The sequence below is a fragment of the Saimiri boliviensis genome, chromosome X (genome assembly GCF_048565385.1).
Source record: "Saimiri boliviensis isolate mSaiBol1 chromosome X, mSaiBol1.pri, whole genome shotgun sequence".
Lineage (NCBI taxonomy): Eukaryota > Metazoa > Chordata > Mammalia > Primates > Cebidae > Saimiri > Saimiri boliviensis.
In genome coordinates, this window is record NC_133470.1 from 83,485,328 (window position 1) to 83,511,384 (window position 26,057).

General features: G+C 38.5%; 1 protein-coding gene across 1 annotated transcript in view; it reads right to left on the minus strand.

Annotated features, from left to right (window-relative positions):
• Positions 1–4,787: 4,787 nt before the first annotated feature.
• The window catches only part of BRCC3 (BRCA1/BRCA2-containing complex subunit 3), an 80,095-nt gene continuing 58,825 nt past the window's right edge, over positions 4,788–26,057 (minus strand). The window contains exons 9-12 of the mRNA XM_039464082.2: positions 18,855–18,986; positions 18,341–18,384; positions 14,725–14,894; positions 4,788–13,514 (exon numbers count right to left, since the gene is read on the minus strand). Coding sequence (XP_039320016.1) covers positions 14,743–14,894; positions 18,341–18,384; positions 18,855–18,986 — 328 coding nt within the window. The 3' untranslated portion in view covers positions 4,788–13,514; positions 14,725–14,742. The remainder of the gene's footprint in view (positions 13,515–14,724; positions 14,895–18,340; positions 18,385–18,854; positions 18,987–26,057) is intronic.

The following is a 26,057-nucleotide window of genomic DNA, read 5'->3' on the forward strand; positions in this document are numbered from 1 at the left end:
ACTATTCTGTAAATGTCATTTAGGACAATTTGTTCAGTAGTGCAGATCTAGTCTGACATTTCCTGTTGATTTTCTATCTGGGAAATCTGTCCAGTGCCAAAAGTGGGGTGTTGAAATCTCCAGCTATTATTTTATTGAGGCTTATCTCTCTTTAGTTATAATATTTGCTTTATATATCTGGGTGCTGCTGTTCTAGGTGCATAGATATTTTCAATTGTTATAATTCTCTTGCTCAACTGACACAAGAGCAGAAAATCAAACACCGCATGTTCTCACTCATAGGCGAGTGTTGAACAATGAGAACACATGGACACAGGGAGGGGAGCACTACACACTGGGGGCCGTTGGGGGGAAATGGGGGAGGGACGGGGGGGTGGGGAAGTGGGAAGAGATAACATGGGGAGAAATGACAGATACAGGTGAGGGGAAGGAAGGCAGCAAACCACACTGCCATGTGTGTACCTATGCAACAATCTTGCATGTTCTTCACATGTACCCCAAAACCTAAAATGCAATAAAAATAATAATAGTAATAATTCTCTTGCTCAATTTACTCAATTGATTTATCATTATATAATCACCTTCTTTGTCTCTTCTTATAGTTACTATCTTCTAATCTGTTTTGTCTGATGTCAGTATAGCTCCTCCTGCTCTGTTTTCCATTTGCATGAAATATCTTTTTCTATCCCTTTTAGTCTGTGTGTATCTCTATAGGTGAAGTGTGCTTCTTGTAGGCAACACACACAGGTAATCTTGTTTTTTCATCTACTCGGCCATTCTATGTCTTGATTGGAGAGTTTCAGCCATTTACATTCAATGTTATTATTGAGAAGTAGGCACTTACTCCTGCCATTTTGCTATTTGTTTTCTGGTTGTTTTATGTTCTTCACTTCCTTTTTTCCTTTCTTCCTTTCAGTGAGGACAATCTTCATTGGTGGTATGATTTAATTTCTTACTTTTTATTTTTTGTGTATCTGTTGTAGGGTTTTTGATTTGAGGTTACCATGAGGCTTGCAAATACTATCTTATAACCCATTATGTTAAACTGATGACAATACTGAGTGCATAAATGAACAAACACACAAAATGAAAACTAATAACTTTACAATTTTTGTCCCCCAGTTTTTAACTTTTTGTTGTTCCTCTTTGTCTTATTGTACTATGTCTTGAAAAGTTGTAGTTATTATTTTTGATTAGCTCATCATTTAGTCTTTCTACTTAAGAATAGTTTACACACCACGATTACAGTGTTATACTATTCTGTGTTTTTCTGTGTGCTTACTATTACCAGCAAATTTTGTACATTCAGATGATTTGTTCTTGCTCATTAATATCTTTTTCTTTCAGGTTGAAGAACTCCCTTTAGTATTTCTGTTAGGACAGGTCTGGTGTTGAGGAAATCCCTCAGCTTTTGTTTGTCTGAGGACTTTATTTCTCCCTCATCCTTTAAGGATATTTTAACTGAATATATGATTCTAGGGTAAAAGTTTTTTCCCTCAGCACACATATCATGCCACTCTCTCCTGGCCTGTAAGGTTTCCACTGAAAAGTCTACTGCCATACATATTGGTTCTCCATTTTATGCTATTTGTTTCCTGTCTCTTGCTGCTTTTAGAATCTTTATCCTTGACCTTTGGGAGTTGGATTATTAAATGCATTGAGGTAGTCTTCTTTGGGTTAAATCTGATTGGTGTTCAACAACCTTCTTATACTTGAATGTTGTTCTTTCTCCACCTCCTCTTTAAGGACAATAACTCTTAGATTTGCCCTTTTGAGTCTATTTTCTAGATCTTTCAGGTATGCTTCATTCTTTCTTATTCTTTTCTCTTTCGTCTCTTCTGTGTATTCTCAGATAGCCTATATTCAAGCTCACTAATTCTTTCTTCTGCTTGATCAATTCTGATATTGAGACTCTGATGCATTCTTCAGTATGTCAATTGCATTTTTCAACTCCAGAATTTCTGCTTGATTCTAATTATTTCAATCTCTTTGTTAAACTTATCTGATAGAATTCTGAATCCCTTCTCTGCATTATTTTGAATTTCTCTGCGTTTCCTCATGATAGTTATTTCGAATTCTCTGTCTGAAAGGTCACATATCTGTGTTTCTCCCGGATTGGTCCCTGGTGTCTTATTTTGTTTGTTTGGTGAGGTCATGTTCTTCTGGATGATCTTGATGCATGCAGATATTCTTTGGTGTCTAAGCATTGAATACTTGGGTATTTATTGTAATCTTCACAGTCTGTGCTTTCCAAGTATTCAAAGAGACTTGGGCCCTAAGCCCAATAATGCTATGGTTTTTGTAGACTTAGAGGTATTGTCTCGGTGATTTTAGATAGAATCCAGAAGAATTCTCTGGATCGTCTTGTTCTTTTCCCTTACTTGTTCTTTTTCCTTGTTCTCTTGTTCTTTTCCCTTACTTTCTCCCAAACAATTGGACTCTCTCTCTCTCTCTCTCTCTCTCTGTCTCTCTCTCTGTCTCTCTCTCTCTCTCTCTCTCTCCTCTCTCTCTCTCTCTCTGCTGAGCTGCCTGGAACTGGAATATGGTGATGCAAGCTCCCCTGGGGCCATCATAACAGGGACTGCACTAGGTCTCACCCAAGGCCCACTGTAACCACTGTCTGGCTACCATCTATGTTTACTCAAGGCCCTAGGGCTCTATGACCAGCAGGTGGCAAAGCCAGCCAAGTTTGTGTTCTACAGGGCAGTAAGTTTCCCTCACTCAAACCACAAGACAAAGTACTTTCCACTTTCCTTCACCTTTCTACAGGCAGAGGTGCCTCTCCCTATGGCCACCATCAACACTGTCCCATGGTGGGGCTCTTCCAGGCCACTCCTGACATTCACTTAAAGCCCCAGGGCTCTTCATTCAGCTTGTGGTGAATGCTGCCAGGTCTGAGACTCACCCTTCAGGGCAGTGGACTCCCCTCTGGCACAGAGCAGGTCCAGAAATGCTGTCCAAGAGCCTGGTCCTGGACTTGGGGACCCCAAGAGCCTCCTCGTTGTTCTACCACACTATAGCTGAGCTGGTATCTAAGGAGTAAGACAAAGTTTCCTTTACATTTTCCTCTGCTTTTCTCAAACAGTAGTCTCTCATTGTAGGCACCACAGCTGGGAATGCGCTGAGTCTGACAGCACATCTCAGAGCCCAAGGCCCACAGCATACTCCCTAGGTATTGCTGCTGGTTATTCAAGGCCCAAGGGTTCTTTAGTCAACAGGTGATGAATCCCGCCAAAATTGGATACTTCCCTTCAAGGCAGTGGGTTCCTGTTTGGCCAAGGGTCTGTCTAGAAATGTTGCCGATGAGCTAGGACCTGGAATGGAGGCCTCATGACTGCCAAGTGCCCTATCCTACTTTGGCTGAGCTAGTATCCAAGAGGTAAGACAAAGTCCTCTTTACTCTTCATTTTCCTCTCTTTAAACATTTCCTGGATGCTAGCTGCATTGCTTGGGGTTGAGGGGTACCACAAGCACTCCCTTAGGTATGTGTTTCACTAGGTCACATGCCACCCTAGTCCACAGTTCAGCACCAGGACTCACCTAGGAATTGCAGTCCTTGTGTCCTAGATTGCCTTCCAAATTTACCTAAGAACCCAGAGCACTTTGGCCCTTGGTAGTGAGGCTTGCCAAAAGTTAAGGTCTGACCACTGGGAAGGGCAATTCCCGTCTGGTTAGGTCTGGTCCAAATGCTCATTCCCTGCAAAGGCATGGTTGCTACCGGGGATGGGGGAGGGGTGGCATCAGTGAGTCAAATTTGTCTCTCCTACCCTCTTCAATGACTCAGAAATATGAAGTTAAAACCAGGTACTGATCAGCTATATGAAATGAATATTTGTCACTGTCATTCCAGTTTTCTTTGATTGTGAAACTACTACTTGGAGATGACAGAAATATTCTCAAGTAACAACACTTTAAAGTTTGAAATGAAAAAAGTGCTTGCAAGCCTAATAACTCTTCTGAACATAGTAATAAAATACTATCCTGATTCCCTTTCCAGTAATAGAAGCAAGATTTTTTTCTTCAGTCTTCTACTGAGAAGAATGTTTTAATGTGTTAAGGTTGTCAGAGCTCAAATTCACAGAAGCCACATGTGACGATAAGCTCAACATGAGTGTGTGCATGTGTGTCATTTTTCTTATCCGTCAGAATCAGTCCATAGATGACTAGTGACATAAACCAGTATCTGTCATAAGGCAGTCATTCTAACTTGTTACAAATAAATGATTTTAAAATAATAATTAATAAATAAATAAAACCAGGTACTGTGATTGCTTACCTGATTTTGGGTTCTTGTGATGGAGCTTTTCTGTGTACAGATAATTGTTAAAATTTGGTGTTTCTGCCATCTTACTTTGTCCCTCTGGATATAATTCCCTTTCTCTTTTTATAAGGTTTGTAGTATTGTCTCCTATTTCATTCCCAATTTCAGAAATTTGAATCTTTTCTTTTCATAGTCAGTCTAGCTATAAGACTGTCAGTTTTGTTGATCTTTTCAGCAAACCAACTTTTGGTTTTATTGATTTTTCTCTATTGTTTTCCTGTTCCCTGTCATTCACCACCTTAACCTTTATTATAGCCTTCCCTCTGCTAGCTTTGGGTTTGTTTGTTTTTTTCTCAGTTCCTTAAGGTGAGAAGTTGGGTTATTAATTTGAAATCCTTTCTTTTTTACTGTAGGCATTTATAGCTATAAATTTTCCCCTGAGCACTGCTTTCATTGCACCTCATAAGTTTTGGTTTTTATTTTCATTAATCTCAAAGTATTTTCTATTTTCTCTTATGATTTCTTCTTTGACCCAATGGATATTTAGAAATTTATTGTTTAATTTCCGTAACTTTGTGAATATCCCAAATTTCCTTCTGCTATTGATTTCTAATTTTATTCCATAATGGTGAGAGAATATATTGTGTAACAGTTCTTTAAATTTGTTGAGACTTGTTTTATGGCCTAACATTTGATCTAACTTAGATAATGCTTCATGTTTAGTTGAGGAGTATGTATATTCTGCTGCTATTGTTGGATTAAGTGCCTTATAAGCTGTCTGTTAGGTCTTCTTTGTTGAGAATGTTATTCAATTCTTCTATTTCCTTGTTTATCATCTACCTAGATGTTCTATCCACTATTGAAAGTTGGGTATTGAAGTCTCCAACACTCATTGTTGAATTTTCTATTTCTGCTTTGATACTGTCAAGTTTTGCTTCATATTTCTTGGGCTCTGTTGTTATGTGCCTATATGTTTACAATATCATCTTCCTGGTAGATTGACCATTGTAACTTTATAAAATGCTCCTATTTATCACTAACATTTTTAAAAATCTATTTTGTCCTCTATTAGTTTAGCTGTTCCAGCTCTTATGGTTGCTGTTTGCATGATATATCCTTTCCCATCATTTTATTTGTATCTTTGAATTTAAAGTTTGTATCCTGTGAACAGTATATAGGAGGATCTTTTATGTATTCTAATAATCTCATTTAAGTGGATTCATTATTTCTAATGTAATTACTGATAAACTATGATTTATGTCTGCCATTTTGCTCTGTTTTCTATATGCCTGTGTTTTTTGATCTTCTGTTTCTCCATTACTGCCTTCTTTTGTGTTATATATTTCTAGTATACCATCTTAATTCTCTTGTTTCTTTACTATATTTTTGAATTACTTCCTTAGTGGTTGCCCTAGTGATTACAATTAACATATTAACTTACAATCATCTAGTTTTAATGAATACCAATTTAATTTCAACCATATTAAAAAAATGTGCTTTAACATGGCTCTATTCCTTTCTCCCCTCTTTTGGGCTATTATTATCATACATATTATATATTTTTTACATTATATGCCCATCAACACGTCCTAGAATTATTGCTTTATGCAGTTGTCTTCTAAATTAAGTAGAATAAAAAATTCTCACAAAAATACAACATACCATCTTTTATATTTATCTCTGTAGTTACCTTTACCAATGATATTTATGTATGTGAATCTGAGTTACAGTCTACTGCCCTTTCATTTCAGCCTGAAGAACTCAGTATTTCTTCTAAGGTCTGCAATAGCAAAGTCGCTTTTTTTTCTTTTTGGAAATGTCACTTTTTTTTAAAATTCGATCCAACAAATCCACTGGTACGGGAATGTCACTATTTAACTTCATTTTTGTAGGATAATTTTGTTGGACATATAATTCTTCATTGACACTTTTTCTTTCACCATCTTGAATATGTCATCCCACTGCCTTCTGCCCTGTATGATTTCTGACAACAACAGTGTGGCTGTCAATATTATTGATGTTGACTTGTATGTGGTAAGTCATTTCTCTTGCTGCTTCCAAGATTCTGTCATTGGCTTTAGACATTTTGACTATGATGTGTCTAGGTGTGGGTTTGTTTGGGTTTATCCCACTCAGAATATTGGAGTTTTTTGAATATCTATATAGATTCGTAGCTTTCATCAGATTTGGGGAGTTTTTGACCATTACTTCTTTATGCCCCTCCTTCTCTCGTCTTTAGCTAGAACGCCCATTGTGGATGCATCGATATGCTTGATAGTGTCCCACAGGTCTCTGAGGGTCTGTTCATTTTTCTTCATTATTTTTTCTTTTTGATATTGGGTCTCTAATAACTGACCTGTCTTCAAGTTTACGGATTCTTTCTTCTGCCTGCTCAAATATGCTGTTAAGCCTCTCTCATGAATTACTCATTTCAGTTATTACAGTTTTCAGCTCCTGAATTTCTGTTTTGTTTCTTTTAAAAATTTCATCTTTGTTATTATTCTCTATTTGGCGAGATATCATTTTCCTGATTTAATTCTTTATTCATGGTTTCCTTTTGATCTTTGAGCATATTTACAACTGTTGATTTACATTATTTGTCTAGTAAGTCCAAGACCTGGGCTTTGTCTGGGACAGTTTCTATTACCTTTTTTTTTCCCTGTCAATGGGCCATACTTTGTTTCCTCGTATACCTCATAATTTTTTATTTAAAACTGGACATTTTGATATTATAATGTGGTGGCTCTGGAAATCAGATGTTCCTCTCCGCAGGGTTTGCTGTTTCTGTTGATTTAGTGAATCATTAAATCATGGTATTATCACCAGATAGGAGAGTAAGCTACTATCTAAAATTATAAATTATGAAACCTATACAATATATTAAATTTTTAGTTATGTTAAATGAAGAAATCCACATGTAAAACTATAAGATGCATTAACACCAGAATGAATAAAAACAGAAAGAGAAAACCAAAAGGACTATCAAAAATGACAGTTATTTTGAGGAAATTAAAGGTTTCTCTTCATATTTTCCAAGTTTCCTTTATTATATTACTTTTCTGATTTTAAAAATTGGGCATTTTAATTTTGCATTATGAAAGTAATATGTACTCATTGTAGACATTTAAAAACAATTTATAGTTCAGACTGAAAAATTAGACTCCCCCTGCCGGCCTTAAGGTCAGTCATCAGAGCTAACAAGTTAGCTAGCATTTTCTCATGTAGCCTTTCAGACATTGTACATTATATGTAGATTTTTTAAAGTAACTTGTTATAATTTAAACTTAACAAAAAGTTGGAGGAAAAGTACAAAGAACTCCTATGTATGCTTCATCCAGATTGTTCAATTGATAACACTTCACATTTCTGCAGTGTGCATGTGTGTGTCTGTGTGTGTACCACGATTATCATATGGCTTTTTCTTAACCATTTGAGACTAAGTTGTAGACAAAACATTCCATCAGTCCTAAACACTCCAGTGTACAATTCTCAAAAACAAAGACGTTCTTGTACATAACTACCACATTATCAAAAAAAGGTCAAGCCCAAGAGTGATTGATTTGGCTTCTAAAGTAATAACATGTCCTTTACAGATTGTTACCTACATAGACAGTAAGAGGAAGATGGGCCATGTCCTTGTCCCCTGCACCAAATGGGACAACACTGAAACAAGGCCTTCATGACTGCTGCACAAGTTATGGGATAGCCCATTGCTGAGGAGCCCCTTTTAGACTGCAGCTAGCAGTTTTACATTCTGTAGCTATACCCTGAGTAGGGCAGGGCAGATAGCCTCAGACCTCACCAGTATTCAGGAGATGAGAAACTGTCTCAATGACAGCCTCCTAGGGGAGATTAGGAAGTTAGAGATAACCTTGAAACAGCACTTCACCAACCTCCCATTCTCTTGTCTTCTGGGAGGATGACAATATATCCTGCCAAGACTCAGATCTACGTTGCAATTCAAGGCCACCACTGAATGGCAGATCCACTCTCTACAACTCCATTACTCAGTTTTCAAATAGCTAGCTAAGAATTCACAGGAGCATAGGCCACCCCATGAAATAATAATCTAATTAATTGTGCTTATAGGGGCCTTAAACAAATACATTCTGATTGGGCAACATATATAAGAATGATTCTGCAATCATGCCCACTTGGAGGATACACTCCAGCTAGGCTCCCCAACTGGAGCCAAATCAGTTAAATATTTCATTAACCAGGTGCAGTAAGGGATGCTGACAGTTGCACATATCCTGCCTTGACTGACCAGCAGGAAGTCCTGGGTAATGTGTTACTGTCCCATTACCATGTATATTAGAGATAATAGACCAGTTTGTGTGTGGCAAGCTAGTATAGGTAGCTTCTTATTCACATAAGTTGTATTGACCTCAGTAGTGCCAATGTGCTGAATTGAGATCAGGGTCCAATTCTATTAAACTCTTGTAGAAAAGAGTTTTGTCAGTTTCCAGAAAGTTAATCTTATTCTATCGTTTTGAATCGAGGCTGTTAACAACTTGAGTCAGCAGTTCCTGGGAAGTTTCTGAGAGTCCTTAGATAAAGATTTGCTGGCCAGCCATTGAGTTGAAAGTGGTGGTGGCAGTCTGGGCTACATTGTCCAGATGCTCTGCAGACAAATAGCTGATGTTAGTAGCCCCGCCTTCCACCTCTGCCTTCACAGGGTTAAAAGTGTGCTTTCTCCACCAGTCAGGACTGTTGCCCTCCTTTCACAGCCATGTGATTGATATTACCAGTCCTTTTTCCAACCCCTTCTTGTCTTAGCTATACCTTGTCCCTAAACTGTTTATTAGTCCATCTTTGCATTGCTACAAAGGAATACCCGAGGGTGGGTAATTTATAAAGAGGTTTAAATGGTTCAAGTTCTGCAAGCTGTACAGGAAACATTGCATCAGCATCTGCATCTGGTCAGGGCCTTAGGAGGCTTACAATCACAGTGGAAGGCAAAGGGGGAACAGGTGTATTACATCATGAGAATGGGAGCAAAGCAGCAGGGGATGTGCTACTTTTTTGAACAACCAGATCTCACATGAACTCAGAGCAAGAACTCACTCATTATTGTGAGGACAGCACCAAGGTATCCATCTGCCCCCATGATCCAAATGCCTCTCACTAGGCCTACCTTCAACACCAGAGATCACATTTCTACATGAGATTTGGAAGGGACACACATCCAAACCATATCAACTTGTCCCTGATAACCCAGCAGTTGTTTCTTTGTATCCCTTGTACCTGTAACATCTCTAGTCTCTGATGCATGCAGCACCTTAAGAGTCATCATCTCAGGATCATTATCATCAATGTCTGTAACTATCCAAGTCCAGCAAGCATACCCAGGTGGCTAAAGTAGTACCAGGTTAGAATCACTAACGCCTGACTCCTTTTTGCTACTGCCAAATTCCATTGACCCATGGTCCTAAAGGTAGGCAGGAAGGAACAAAGGTAGAGTGAGAAGGATTAATTATGTAGTGCTAATTATACTTGTTTCATTTGAAGAATTTTTGTGTCTCTATCTCCTTCAGTTCTACTCTGATCTTGGATTATAAATCATTCTATTATAAAGACACATGCACACATATGTTCATAGTGGCATTGTTTACAATAGAAAAGACCTGGAACCAACCCAAATGCCCATTGATGATACACTGGGCAAGGAAAATGTGGCACATAAACACCATGAAATACTATGCAGCCATAAAAAACGATGACTTTGTGTCCTTTGTAGTGACATGGATGAATCTGGAAACCATCATTCTCAGCAAACTGACACAAGAACAGAAAATCAAACACATGTTCTCACTCATAGTCGGGTGTTGAACAATGAGAACACATGGACACAGGGAGGGCAGCCTCACATACTGGGGTCTGTTAAGGGGGGCCACGGGAGGGACAGTGAGGGTGGTGGGGAGGGATAATGTGGGGAGGAATGCCAGAGGCAGGTGATGGGGGGATGGAGGCAGCAAACCACATTGCCATGTGTGTACCTATGCAACAATCCTGTGAGATCTGCACATGTACCCCAGAACCTAAAGTATAATTTAAAAAACAAAGAAGAAGATATTTATGTAGCCAAGAAACATATGAAAAAAGCTCACCATCACTGGTCATTAGAGAAATGCAAATCAAAACCACATTGAGATACCATCTCACACCAGTTAGAATAGCAATCATTTAAAAATCTGGAGACAACAGATGCTGGAGAGGATGTGGAGAAATAGGAACACTATTACACTGTTGGTGGGAGTGTAAATTAGTTCAACCATTGTGGAAGACAGTGTGGCGATTCCTCAAGGATCTAGAAATAGAAATATCAATTGACCCAGCAATCCCATTACTGGGTATATATCCAAAGGATTATAAATCATTCAGTTATAGAGACACATGCACGTGTATATTCACTGTGGCACTTTTACAATAGCAAAGACCTGGACCCAACCCAAATGCCCATCAATGATAGACTGGATAAAGAAAATGTGGCACATATACACCATGGAATACTATGCAGCCATAAAAAATGATGGGTTCATGCCCCTCATAGGGACACAGATGAATCTGGAAACCACCATTCTCAGCAAACTGACATAAGAACAGAAAACCAAATACAGCATGTTCTCACTCATAGGTGGGTGTTGAACAATAAGAACACATGGGCACAGGGAGGGGACCATCACACACTGGGATATGTTGGGGGTGGGGGGTTAGGGGAGGGACAGCAGGTGGTGGGGATGTTGGGGAGAGATAACGCTGGGAGAAATGCCTGATGTAGGTGACAGGGGGATGGAGACAGCAAACCACCATGGCATGTGTATACCGTGCAACAATCCTGTAAGATCTCCACATATACCCTAGAACTTAAAGTACAATTTAAAAAAAAAAAAACAGAACAAGTATATATAGTTACCATCAGAGTCTTAGATGTGACTGAAAATAGAGAATCTAGTGTTCATAAGGGGATACAGAGTTGTGTAAAGGTAAGCCAGATTGGTGCAGCTGCTAAAATGATACATCTTGTTCACACCACTGTTCCTTGTGATGCTCAACAGTTTTAAAGCTGGACAATTAGCTAAAAGAAACCTTGGTGGTCAACTACCCTAATCTCATTCTATACCTAAAGAAAATGAAACCCAGAAAGGGGAAAGAACTTGTGTTAAAGGTTGGCCTGTAAAAACATTCCAATCGTTTTATTCCTCTCAAATTTTCGGTCACCCTTTTCTTATTTCATAAAACAGGTACCATACATCCCAGTTCCTTACTTAAAACTTACACAACATTTTGTTTTGCAATAATTATATACTTAGAGGAAGTTGCAAAAATAGTACAGAGTCTCATGTATCATTTACCAGTTCCCTCCAGTGGTATGGTCTTTTGTAACTCTAAGTACAACTTCATATCCAAGATACTGACAATGATACTATACTGCTGTCTAGACTACAGACTTTATTCAGTATCACCAGATTTTACATGCATTCATTGTGTGTATGTAGGTCCATACAACTTCAGCACAGGTATAGATTCATGTGCTTAACCTCATAATCAACTATTATAATCAACATCATAATCATCACAATCATATAGAACTGTTCCATCAGCACAGAGGAACTCCTTATGCCATCCCTTTAGAGTCATACATACCCCACACCCTCTCCAGTCCCTGTCCCTGGCAACCATTAATCTGTTCTTCATTTCAACAATTGTCATTTCAAGAATGTTATATAAATGCAATCACACAGTATGTGGCCATTTGAGACTGGCTTTTTTTTGGTTCACCATAATACCTCTGAGGGACAACCAAGTTCTTATATCAACAGTTAGTTCCTTTTCATTCCAGAGTAGTATTGCAAATTATGGATGGTTTGTTTAAGCATTTACCTGTTGTAGGACATCTGGATTGTTTTCAGTTTGGGGCTATTACAAATAAAGCTGCTATGAATATTTGCGTACAAGTACAATATAGGTTTTCATTTCTCTGGAATGAATGTCCAGGAGCACAACTGCTGGGTCTTATGTTTAACTTGATTAGAAATTTATAAACTCTTCTCCAGAGTGGCTGTACCATTTTCTGTGCCTGTCAGCAATGTATGAAATATCCAGTTTGTATCTTCATCAGTATTTGGTATTTTCACTATTTTAAATTTAGCCATTCAGATAAGTAAGTCATAGCCTCACTGTGGTTTCAATTTGCATTCCCTGGTGACTATGGAGTTGAACAGCTTTTCATATGCTTACTTGCCATTTATAGATCCTCTTCAGTGAAACATATATTCATGTCTTTTGCCCATTTTCTACTTGGACTGTTTTTATGGTTGAATTTTTGTGGCTTTTATTGTTTTTTTTTTTGAGACAGGGCCTCACTCTGTTTACCCAGGTTGGACTGCGGTGGTGTGATCACAGCTCACTGTAGCCTCAAACTCCTGGGCTCAAGTGATCCTCCTGCCTCCCTAGTAGCTGGGACTACTGGTGTATGTCATGGTGCCCAGCTAATTTTTTAAAAAAATTTTTGTAGAGACAGAGTCTCACTATGTTGCCCAAGCTAGTCTTGAACCCCTAACCTCAATCACTCCTCCCAGCTTGGCCTCCCAAAGTGATGAGATTACAAGCATGAGCTACCATGCCTGGACTACTGTTGAGTTTTGAGCAAACTATATATATCCCAAATTGATCAGATAGATAGCTTGCAAATAATTCATCTCAAGCTGTACCTTGTCTTTTCCTCTTCTTAAATCAAAAGTTTTTAAGTTTTGAATAAATCCAATATATCAGTTTTTTTCTTTTATGGATTGTGCTTTTGGGGCAAAGTCCAAGAACTTGTCACCTGGCCCAAGGATCCTGAAGATTTTTCTCCTGTGGCTTTTTTTCAAAGTTATATAGTTTTATGTATTACATTTAAGTCCATTATACATTTAGAGTTAAATTTCATATAAGATGTGAGGTTTAAGTAGAGATTCTTTCTTCTCCTTGCTGTGGGTGTCTAATTGCTCCAGCTTAATCTGTCAGAAAGGCTATTCTTCCTCCATTGAATTGCTTTGCACTTTTTCAAAATCAGTTGAGCGTATTTATATGGGTTTATTTCTGGGCTCTCTCAACTGTTCCATTGATCTATCTGTCTGTTCCTCTGCCAATATCATCTATCTTGATTACTATAGTAAGTCTTGAAGTCAGGTAATGGGAGTCCTCCAACTTTTTCTTCTTCAAAATTGATTTAGCTTCATTAACTTTACACTGGATATTTTCATCTTTCCTATAGGGAAAGAAAAAGAATAGAGAAGAACTGTGGCTGTGGGAAATTAGGGAAAATATAGTACATACATTCCATATGCTCACGACTAGTGGTTTTCAAATGTTAGTATGCCCCAGATCGGCTAAGTAGTTCACGCAGATTTCTGAGTTCTACCCACAGAGATGGAGTTTGACCTTCAAGTGATTCTGATGCAGGTGGTTCTAGATGACACTTTGAAATTTGAAAAACAAGGAGAACCAAAAACCAAAATCGACCTTTATCACTTACCTTCCAGTATGCAACAAGCATACTTTGTTTCGAGTATGGAACAAGCACACAGAAAAGTGTGTCTTTTTGGAAGACACATTTATCATTTGAAACCAAAAACAACCTTTATCACTTAACTTCCAGTAGGCAACAAGCATACTTTGTTTCGAGTATGGAACAAGCACACAGAAAAGTGTGTCTTTTTGGAAGACACATTTATCATTTGTGCTTTTACATGGTTAAGAGTAATGCAACCAGACTTTTTAAAGCATGGTTTTTATTACATCCTAAGTCCTAAATGTTTCTGGGGAAACACATTTATATTATAATAGAAATTCCTAGGCAGACAGGATCTGCTCAATAGAAATTTACTTCAGAGTCAAATATGCTAGAACTTATGTTTGGTTAAAAAGGATACCTTCAGAGATTCAATGTTTAATAGGTATCTCAGAATATATATTTTAGAAATCAAGAAGGAAGATACTGCCCTCTCAATGAGGACATAGAGGTGGGGTGCTTCCTTCCACTCATACTAGATTTACTATTTGCTTGTCCAACGTAAGCATCATACCTACAAAATTGAAACATGAATTATTCTAGCAAGTGAATGTATTTGAAAATGAAAATAAAGACTTCCAAGTTAAAAGGGAAATGTAAATGTTTAAAATACACTCCCCAGACATTTTATTATAAGATATTCCTTGCCAATGTAACTCCCATAGCCTTTGTAAAAATAACTTTCATATTCTACTTAAATCATCTTGCATATGCTCTTTATAGGTCAGTTGTAGGTAGGAGGGTTCAGTAAACTCAAATTAAACTGTCAGGAAGCCATCCTGTGCTGATTGCACGTGAAAACTTATCTACTGGGATATAAAAAGAATTGTTCTATAGTTTGTCCACATGTGAGCTGTGGGCATTTTAGATTGTGTTTTGCACACAAATTGAAAAAGAAGTTTTTTACCCCACTTTGTCTCCTGCTTTATTCTAGAGAAGAAAGTTCTTGCATAAGCTCTTCTTTTTCTTGTTGCAATTCCCGCAAATGCTGCTGGTTTTGCTCCAGTCTGTCCTCCAACCACTGTAGGAGAGGCCCACTGACTGCCGACATCTGACTGCACAGATTCTTCGTAAACACTTCAGTAGGAAAAACAAAGATGAAAATAATTGTGGAAAAGCATGTTAGCATGTTCCACTAGCATGTTCCCACTCCATCACCAACAGGCCCTCAACCATGAGCATAGAAAGAAGGGTTTGGAGATGGAAGTAGAAAACGTATAATTATTAGGACTGGTAAACAATTTTCTATGCCCAGCCAGGGGAAAAAAACAGAAGAGCTGAGCTTAGAAAATACCCATTCTGAGGCCATCCTGAATCCATAAGCCAGAGGGAAGCCTGGCAGAAAGATGGCCAGCTCTTTACTCCCTTAGGCAAAAGGGCTAAGAGCCACAGAAGGGTTCCTTTCCCTAGCCTGTCAGACCTTCCCGTGCTGTAAATCACCATAACCTCCTAATGGGCCAGAAGTCAGCCTTCTGCAATTTACATTTCCAGAGAGCCCTGTAGATACATCAAATGTTACGTATATTGAAGAAATATACATTAATTGAATACACCTGAGAGCTCCTCTTTTAAAATGAAGAAGAAACCGAGGAAAGCTTTACTGTGAATGTTAAGCTTCATGGTGAGACAAATTCCATTTACGTAAGTGTCTTTTTCGCGCTTATAATATATGACTGCTACTGAAATGACCACTGTCCAGTGTTTTGCTATTTTAAAGACTGCAGTTAAGTAGAACTGCTATATCTAAGTACATGTATTTTTTAAAACTAATTATCCAGTATTTTCCAGAGTGTAACAAATTATATCTCCGGGAACAGGGAGACTGCTCACTTCCCTCACATCCTCACCTAATTGTCCCTCGATTTAATCTTTGCCAAAAGAAAAGGTGAAAAACTGATAACCTTACCTTAATCTATCCTCTTAAAGATAATAATTAACATTTTTATTTTTGTAGGGGCCCATAAAAGTCTTTAATTTTTATTTAGTCAATCTCTCCTTTTGTGAATTCAGGGTTTCACATTATACTTAGGCCATTACCTTCCTAGAGTCTGAAAAAATTCTTAAATTTTCCTCCTATATTTCTTTAACTTATAAAATAAGCTTTTGGGGGTATAATTTACAGATAGTAAAATGAACTAATTTAAAGTAAACAGTTCTATGAGTTTTGACCAAGGTATACCCCATGTTATAATTTGGATATTTGGCCCTCCAAACCTCATGTAAAAATTTGACCCCCAATGCTGGAGGTGAGACCTCATATGAGGTGTTTGGGTCATGGGAGTGGGTCCTTCATTAATATATTAATGCCCTCCCTTAGGGGTGACTTCTTTCTCTGTTAGTTCCCACAAGAACTGCTGTTAAAAAGAGCCTGCCCCCTCCACCATTCTCTCATCTCCTCTCTTGCCACCTGATATCTGCATACACAGGATCCCCTTTGCCTTCTGTCATGAGTGGAAGCCCTCACGAAATGCAGATGCCAGCACCACGCTTCTTTTTCAGTCTGCAAAACTGTAAAGCCAAATAAACCTCTTTTCTTTATAAATTACCCAGCCTCAGGTATTCCTTCATAACAACACAAAATGAACTAAGACATATCATGTAACCAGTGCTAGTCAAGATATATATTATTTCCATCACCCTCAAAGAATCCCCTCTGCAGTTGCCTTTGCATTAAATGCCCCTTCACCCCTGGGCCAGGCAGTTAACACACCATAGATTAATTTTGCTTATTCTTGAATTTGGAACCATGGAGTATGTAGCCTTCATGCAATGCTTCCTTTACCTGGCATAATGTTCTTGAGACTTGCCGTGTTTGTTCACGTTTCAGAAGTTTGTTCTTTTCATTGTTTAGTACTCCATTATATGGATATATATCCGAGTTTATCCATTTACCCACTGATGCACATTTGTGTTGTTCCTACCTTTTGGCTATTGTGAATAATGCTGGTGTGAACATTTGTGTACAGGTTTTGTTTCAGCAGCTGCTTTGAATTCTTTGAGGTATATACCTAGGAAAGGAACTGGTATGACATTTGGCAACTATAATTGCCAATCTTTTTTCTAAAGTGGTTGTTACATAATAGTGAAAGTTTAAATATATCTGGAATTTATTTTTTGTGTCTGATATTAGGTAGTAATCTATTTTCCACCAAATGGAAGAAAAGAATATAGCTCCATGAAGGTTAAGACTGTCTCTTTTGTTCAGCACTGTACTTCAGTGCCTAGAATAGTGCCTAGCAGAGAATAGACACTCAAATGTTTCTTGAATGAATCAACTAACAAAGAAATGAACTGTCTCAATCCTATTTAGTAAATAATTCATGTTTTTTTCATTTTTTAAAGAAATATCTTTGTTAAATATAAATTCTTATATATACATAGTTGTATCTCTGGTCTTTGTTCACTTCCACTGATCTATTTGTCTATTTTTGATCTATTATTTATACTTTAAAAATTACTGTGGCTTTAGAATATGGCTATATATATATATATATATATATATATATATAACCAACTTCTAAATAAAATTTATTTATTTTACTTTAGTTGCATACTATATCTGGCATTTCTCCCCATGTTATTCTTCCCCACCCTCCTCTCCCTCCCCTCCCCCTGCTGTCTCTCCCCTACGCCCTCCAACTGCCCCCAGTGTGTGATGCTCCTCTCCCTGAGTCCACTTGTTTTCATTGTTAGACTGGACCAACTTTTAACTTTGTCATATTTTACCCTGAGATAGAAATTATGGGACAGAGATCAAGCCATTTCTCCCTTTTCTGTGAAAAGTAACTGCCTATAACACCCAAAAGCCTTCCCTTCTTCCTCTCTGGTGACTTTGCAAGTAACTAGAGAAGAGGGAACAGAGTGACCCGGAAGTCAGGGTCACTCAGACAGAAACTGTGGCTAGGGAAGTGTGTATGTTGGGGACAAGTGAATTAGTATATATATTGTATTCAGCTTTTTGTTCCTTTGCCTTGTACGAGAATTACTTTTACATTTATTGACATCAAAAGATTTTCTCCCTCATGCCTTCCCTTTTATCTGTCTTTCTGTCTATCCATCTATCTCTTTCAATTCCCACAACAGGCTGGTAACGTTATGCTGGAACCACAAGAGCCAACTATTAAAATTCCAAGAAGTTTGTAAGCTCCTTGATGCCATGTTACTTGCTTGAAATCAGCCATGCCAGGGCATTACACCATGGAAACATACAAACACAACAAATCAGGGTCCTCTCTGCTCCTTGAGAACTGGGTGTTAAACATGTGCCAGAACACCACTGAGTAGGTCTATCATAAATCTCCTTCCTGTCTTTCCTCTTGTCTTACTGCAGGCTGTATTTACGGTGCCCATGGATACCCAGGGTTCAAAAGAAATGTTGGGATCAGGATCCTTTCCTTGGGAAAGGAAACCCGAGGACAACTGGTACCCATCACTTCACTCACTTAAACTAAATTCGCTTCTGTCAGCTGAGTATTTTAGGGAAATACTCAAAAAAGTCTGAGTACTCAAGAAAAAATTCTTACCTGAGCCATTATGGATCTTGGTTACTGAGTCCAGATGTGTGAGGCTGGGGGATAAAATAGTTTAGGTTAGTGGCAAAGCAGCACTGAACAGAAAACAAAATGGTCATGGAATATAACAACAATAAACTGCATCTGACCGTTGCCAACTGGATTAGACAAATATGTAGCATTTAAATCCCCAATATTAACTTTTCGATGATTTGGGGGATATGATTTTATTCAAACACAATCACCAAAGCTCTGAATTAGTACAAATGTATTGGGCAAGACCTAGTGCGTAAGAGAAAGTGTCCTTGCCCTTGAAAGTTCCAAAGTAAGCAGGAGAAAAACAAATGTTGAAGAACTTATCATACAATGTGAGAAACATTTATGATTGTAGACTGCTAGAAACCTTTCTCAGAGAGGCAAAAGGAGAGGGGCCTCAAGAAATGAGCAGCTAAAAATAAAAGGACAGAAGAAGAAAAGCAAGACTAGGTCCTGAGAAGTAGAGAAGAGGAGTGAAGAGGGTCTCTACCTGTGGATCCTCCTATACGCATCCTGCTCCTCCTGGCATAGGATCTTCGGCAGCTCTACTGCTGATTCAAGGCACACTTTCCCAATAGTGACATGAGGTACAATGTGGATTGGGATTTCGATTCTCTCATACCTGTGAGGCAATCAGTGCAGGTCAGTTTTTAAACTCTGAGTTGTCATAATCAGAAGTTTTCTATAGTTTTAATTGAAACTTTGGGATATAGCATACTTCAAAGATGAAGCATTGCTATAATTCATTTAGTGACTCAACTTCAAAGTGGATAGAGTTCAAACTGGGTTCTTCTGGAGAGCAAACTAAAAGCCCGTTTGCAGAGCCAGTATTCCCTAGTCCCATAGAGAATCTAAGGCCATTTCTGTAAATTTAAGAGAAACCTTGGGAGCTCAAGGTCTTTACGTCTACTCCCCAGGCAGGGGAAATAGCTAATTAATACTGTTTTCAGTCAAGAAGTTGCCGATGAGGTTGAACAAATGAATCACAAAAGTCTGGAGAAGAACTACAGACTCTTCAATGACTCCATCACATTCATTATGTAGGTGGGATTACTCACTTGTTCTAACTCAGTGTTTACCAGTGGCCCTCACTTCCCATTTTCTCCCCTTTTTGAGGGGGGAATAGGTAAGAAATTCACAAATATTCACATGTTCATGCTAGAGTGGGAGAAACAGAAATGTTTGTTACTAAGGCCAACCAATCTACCTCTACCCACTTCTTACCCCAAATACACCTAAACTCTACCTACCAGTGGGTTCAGTGGAGAATCCAGGTTGAAGGCCCCTGGCACTGTGATACCCCACTGGCACATGGTGGTAAGGCAGCTTAAGATCTAGCTTTCCCATCTCTCTTCCCCACCCAGCAGAACATGTCTAGTCCCCATACCACAACCTAGATGAAACACAAACGATGGGGCATTACACCCAAGTAGTCAGGGTTGCTTGCATCTAAAAACATTTATTTTCAGTCTGAAGAACTTTTAATACTTCTTGTAGTGAATATCTCCAGGTTAATTCTGCCTGGTTTTTTTTTTTTTAAACATAAAAATGTATTGTTTGTCTTAATATAAAATTCTGGGGTTGATAGCTTTGTTCTTTATGCACATTAAAGATGTCATCCCATCACCTTGCAGCCTCCAAAGGTTCTGATGAGAAGTCAGCCATCATTCTTATCAGTGTATTGCTCCACTATTTGTAATATACCTTTTATTCCTTTAGCTGCTATAATGTTCCTGTCAGTTTGCTTGTATCCATATTGCTTGTGATTGGCTGAGATTCATGAATCTATGAGTATTAAACAGTTTTTAGAGAATTCTTAGCCACTATCTCCTTAGGCATTCTTTGTCTACTTCTGGTGCTCCAATTACATGTAAATTCCAATGATTTCTTAATTTTAGGCATTTTCCACTTTTACAATGTCCATCTGGGTTGCCTTTTTTTTTTTAATTTGTGGTTAAAAAAATAAAATTTACTATCTTAACCATTTTAAGTGTACAGTTCAATAATGTAACTATTTTAACATTGTTATGAAACAGATCTTCAAAACATTCTCATCTTGCAGAACAGAAACTCTATACCCACTAAATAACTCCCCCTTCTCCCTTCACCCAGCCCCTGGTGACCACCATTCTACTTTGTGTATTTATGATCATCAGATACCTTATATAAATAGAAAAATGCTATATTTGTCCTTTTGTGAATAGCTTATTTCACTTAGCATAATATTCTCGGGGTTCCTTTATGCTGTAGGTTGTAACATGATTTCCTTTATTTTTAAGGTTGTATAGCATTCCATTATGTTACATTATATTTTGTTGGTCCACTCATCCATCAATAGACATTTGGGTTGCTTTTACCTCTAGACTATTGTGAATAATGCTGTGAACATAGGTGTGTAAATACCTATTTGAGATCTTGCTTTTAATTCTTTTGGATATATACCCAAGAAATGAGACTGGTGGATCATATAGTTGATCTATTTTTAAGTTTTTAAAGAAACTTCATGCTGTTTTTAATTGAGATTGCAACATTACAATCTCAACAATAATGTGCAAGGGTTCCAACTCCTCCATATTGTTTTTTTTTTTTTTATTTTGTTAGGTAATACCTGTCATAATAGTTGTGAGGTGATATCTCATTGTGGTTTTGATTTGCATTTCTCTGACAATTAGTGACATTGAACACTCTTGCATAGGCTTGTTGGCCAGGAGAAATATCACTTTAAGTTCTTTGCCCATTTTAAGATCAGATTTTTGTTGTCGTTGAGTGTAAGAGTTCTTTATATATTCTGGATATTAACCCCTTATTAAAAATATGATTTGCAAATATTTTATCCCATTCCATACATTGCCTTTTCACTCAGCTCATTGCTTCCTTTCATGCACAGAAGTTTTAAAGTTTTATGTAGTCTCATCTGTCTATTTTTGCTTTTGGTGTCATATTCAAGAAATTACTCCCAAACCCAATGTCATGAAGCTTTTCCTCTAAGTTTTCTGCTAGTTTTGTAGTTTGTGGTCTTATGTTTTGTTCTTTAATTCATTTGAGCTAAGTTTTATATACAATGTAACATAAGGGTACAGCTTCTTTCTTTTGCATGTGAATATTCAGTTTTTCCAACAACATTTATTAAAGAGATTGTCTTTTTCCCATTTAGTGGTGTTGGCATCCTTGTTGAAGTTTACTTGACCATATATGCAAGGATTTAAATCTGGGCTCACCATATGTTTCATTGATACCACACTGTTTTGATTACTGTAGCTTTGTAGTTACTTTTGAAATCAGGCAGTGTGAATGTCCAAATTTGTTCTTTTTCAAAATTGTTTTGGCTACTCAAGGGCCCCTGAGATTCCATATGAACTTTATGATACATTCTTGTAGTTTTAAAAAGGCCATTGGGATGTTTACAATGATTGCATTAAATCTACAGATCACTTTGAGTAGTATGATTATCTTAACAATATTAAATTATCCAATCCATGAACATGAGATGTCTTTCCATTTATTTGTGTCTGTAACTTCTTCCAACAACATTTTGTAGTTTTGAATACATAAGTCTTTCACTTCCTTGGTTAAGTTTATGCCTAATTATTTCATTCTTTTTGATATTATTGTAAATTAGATTTTCTTAATTTCCTTTTCTGATTATTCATTGTTAATATTGATTTTGGTTTGTTGATTTTTGTATCCTGCATCTTTCTCTTTTTGCTTATTAGTTCACATATATGTCATGTGTGAACAGAGAGATAAACTTACATCTTCCTTTCCAATGTGGATGCCTTTTATTTCTTGTTCTTGCCTAATTGTTTTGGCTAGGAATTCCAGTCCTGTGTCGAATGCTTATTTTTATTTTTTTTATTTTTTTTATTTTTTTTTTATTTTATTTTTTTTATTTATTTTTTTTTTTTTATTTTTTTTTTTTTTGAGACAGAGTTTCGCTCTTGTTACCCAGGCTGGAGTGCAATGGCGCGATCTCGGCTCACCGCAACCTCTGCCTCCTGGGTTCAGGCAATTCTCCTGCCTCAGCCTCCTGAGATTACAGGCACATGCCACCATGCCCAGCTAATTTTTTGTATTTTTATTAGAGACGGGGTTTCACTATGTTGACCAGGATGGTCTCGATCTCTTGACCTCGTGATCCACCCGCCTCGGCCTCCCAAAGTGCTGGGATTGTGATTCTTAATATGTTAAATAAGTTTGGTTTATATCCTTGTTATTTTGGATATTAAGTTATGAGACTTTGGATCTTGTTTATATCCCCACTTCTGTGGTATTTTGAGTTGTGGGGGGCCTTCTCCAATCTGCCTGTTATTTACATTCCAGAGTTCACAAATAGCTAGGCTTCGCATTTCTTTCCAGACCACATCGAGTTCAGTGAGATATAGGGGCAGCGTGTGTTGATTTCATCTTACGTGTGAAATAATCCATGGCTTTGAAATTTAATAATATATTTCTAAGTAACACCTGCATCAAAGTAAATCACAAGGGTAATAATATAACAAGGAAAATATTTTGAATCAAAGTAGTTTTTTAAAAAAATAAAAATTATGGATGCACCCAAAGCTTTGAGACATTTATGGCTCTTTTGAAAAGACTATTGATATCATTAATAAACCCCCAGCAAGACTGATCAAGGTAAAAACAGAGAACACAAAAATTACTAATGTAAGGAATGAAAAAGGTGAAATCACTTCGGATCCTACCAACTTTAAAAGGACAGTAAGAAAATATTGTGAACAATGTAAACTAAAGTTCTAGGATAAATTTGTAGAAAAGCACAACTTGCCAAAATTAAAAAGATACAAAAAAAATCAGAATAATCCTACATATTTTAAAGAAATTGAATTCAGAGAATGCTGGGAAGATGGCCGCCTAAGAACAGCTCAGGACTTCAGCTCCCAGTGAAAGTGCAGAGGGTGAGTGGACGCCGCATTTCCAGACGAACTCTTATTGCCCACAGACCAGGAGATACCCAGGCAGAGGGGTCGCCAGCGTCGCAGTCCCAGCCGGTGCGGCTGTTTTGGCCCCCGCGGGGCTGATTCCGCCCGCGCGGCTGCTGTGACCACTCCCTGTTGCTGCGGTTCTCCGTACAAAAGCCACTGGTCTGGGAGCCCTCTCAGCTGGCGAGCAGAGCCCTGAGACGGCAGAGTTGCCCATTCATCTGAAATAGCGAGCCAGGCCAGGAGATTCCTAGGCAAAAAATCCGCCAGGAGCCGGCGCGCAGTTCGAGCCGACTCGGTGAGTCGCAGCACGGGAGATCCCGGCGCCTTTTCAACAAGCGACCGGAACGCGGGGTCCTTCAACTTAAAAGAAAAGACTGAGTCAGGGAGCCAGGTGATCAGGCTCGGTTGGTCCCACCCCTCCACCCCCAACAACAACGAAAACAAAAACAGTAATTGGAAACCCTCTTGGTTGAGCCCTTCAAACCAAGCACAGCTGAACCGGGACGGTCCGGCTCCGTGGGGGAGGGGCTTCCGCCATTACTGAGACTCTCCACCGCTACGGAGGCAACCCGCCGTTGCCAAGGCAACCTGCCACAACAGAGAGAGTCCACCATAACAGAGGCGGGGCCACGGTTGCCGAGACAGTTCTAACTACGCCCATATAAAAAGGACTACAGGGAAGAGCTCAGGGCAGCTGGGCGGAGCCCACAGCAGCTCAGCAAAGCCCCTGCGGGCAGGCAGTGGCTAGGCGTGCTGCTAGCTGGGCGGGTCAGACCTGAAAGAAAAATCAAAAAAGGCAGTAGTGCAACGGAAACTCATAAAGCTCCAACTCCCTGGGACAGAGACAGACAACAGGTGGATAAACCCACAAAAATGGGAAGAAACCAGCACAAAAAGGATGAAAACTCCCGAAACCAGAACACCTCTCCTCCTAAAAGGGATCACAACTCCTCACCAGCAAGGGAACCAGACCGGATGGAGAAGGAGGGTGATGAAATGACAGAATCAGACTTCAGAAGGTGGGTAGTAAGAAACGACAGTGAGCTAAAAGAACATGTTCTAACCGAACGCAAAGAAAATAGGAACCTTGAAAAAAGATTGGACGAAATGCTGACGAGAATGGACAGCATAGAGAGGAGTATAAGTGAATTGATGGAGCTGAAAAACGCAACACGAGAACTTCGTGAAGCATGCACAAGCTTCAACAGCCGAATTGACCAAGCAGAAGAAAGGATATCAGAGGTCAAAGATCAACTCAATGAAATAAAAAGAGAAGGCAAGAACAAAGAAAAAAGTGCAAAAAGGAATGAACAAAATCTTCAAGAAATGTGGGACTATGTGAAAAGACCTAATCTACGTCTGATAGGTGTACCTGAATGTGATGAAGAGAATGAATCCAAGCTGGAAAATACTCTTCAGGATATTATCCAGGAAAACTTTCCCAACCTAGCAAGGCAGACCAATATTCAAATCCAGGAAATACAGAGAACACCACAAAGATATTCCTCAAGAAGAGCAACCCCAAGGCACATAATCGTCAGATTCACCAGGGTTGAAATGAAAGAGAAAATGCTAAGGGCAGCCAGAGAGAAAGGTTGGGTTACCCACAAAGGGAAGCCCATTAGACCCACAGCAGATCTCTCAGCAGAAACCCTACAAGCCAGAAGAGATTGGGGGCCAATATTCAACATCCTTAAAGAAAAGAACTTTCAACCCAGAATCTCCTATCCAGCCAAACTAAGCTTCATAAGTGAAGGAAAAAAAAAATCCTTTGTGAACAAGCAAGCACTCAGAGATTTCATCACCACCAAACCTGCTCTACAAGAACTCCTGAAAGAGGCTCTACACATATAAAGGAACAACCAGTACCAGCCACTCCAAAAACACACCAAATGGTAAAAGAGCATCAACACAATCAAGAATCTGCATCAACTAACCAACAAAACAGCCAGGTAGCATCAAAATGACAGTATCAAATTCACACATAGCAATACTATCCCTAAATGTCAATGGACTAAATGCCCCAATCAAAAGACACAGACTGGCAAATTGGATAAAAAGCCAAAACCCATCAGTGTGCTGTATCCAGGAAACCCATCTTACATGCAAGGATACACAAAGGCTCAAAATAAAGGGATGGAGGAAGATCTACCAAGCAAATGGAGAGCAAAAAAAGGCAGGAGTTGCAATTCTCATCTCTGATAAAATAGACTTTAAAGCAACAAAGATCAAAAGAGACAAAGAAGGACATTACATAATGGTAAAAGGATCACTGCAACAAGAAGAGCTAACGATCCTAAATACATACGCACCCAATACAGGAGCACCCAGATACATAAGGCAAGTTCTTAATGACCTACAAAGAGACTTAGACTCCCACACAATAATAGTGGGAGACTTTAACACCCCATTGTCAATATTAGACAGATCAACCAGACAGAAAATCAACAAGGATATCCAGGACCTGAATACAGACCTGGAACAAGCAAACCTAATAGACATTTACAGAACTCTCCACCCCAAATCCACAGAATATACATTCTTCTCAGCACCACATCACACCTACTCTAAAATTGACCACATAATTGGCAATAAATCACTCCTCAGCAAATGCAAAAGAACAGAAATCATAACAAACAGTCTCTCAGACCACAGTGCAATCGAGTTAGAACTCAGAATGCAGAAACTAACTCAGAACCACACAGCTTCATGGAAACTGAACAACTTGCTCTTGAATGTTGACTGGATAAACA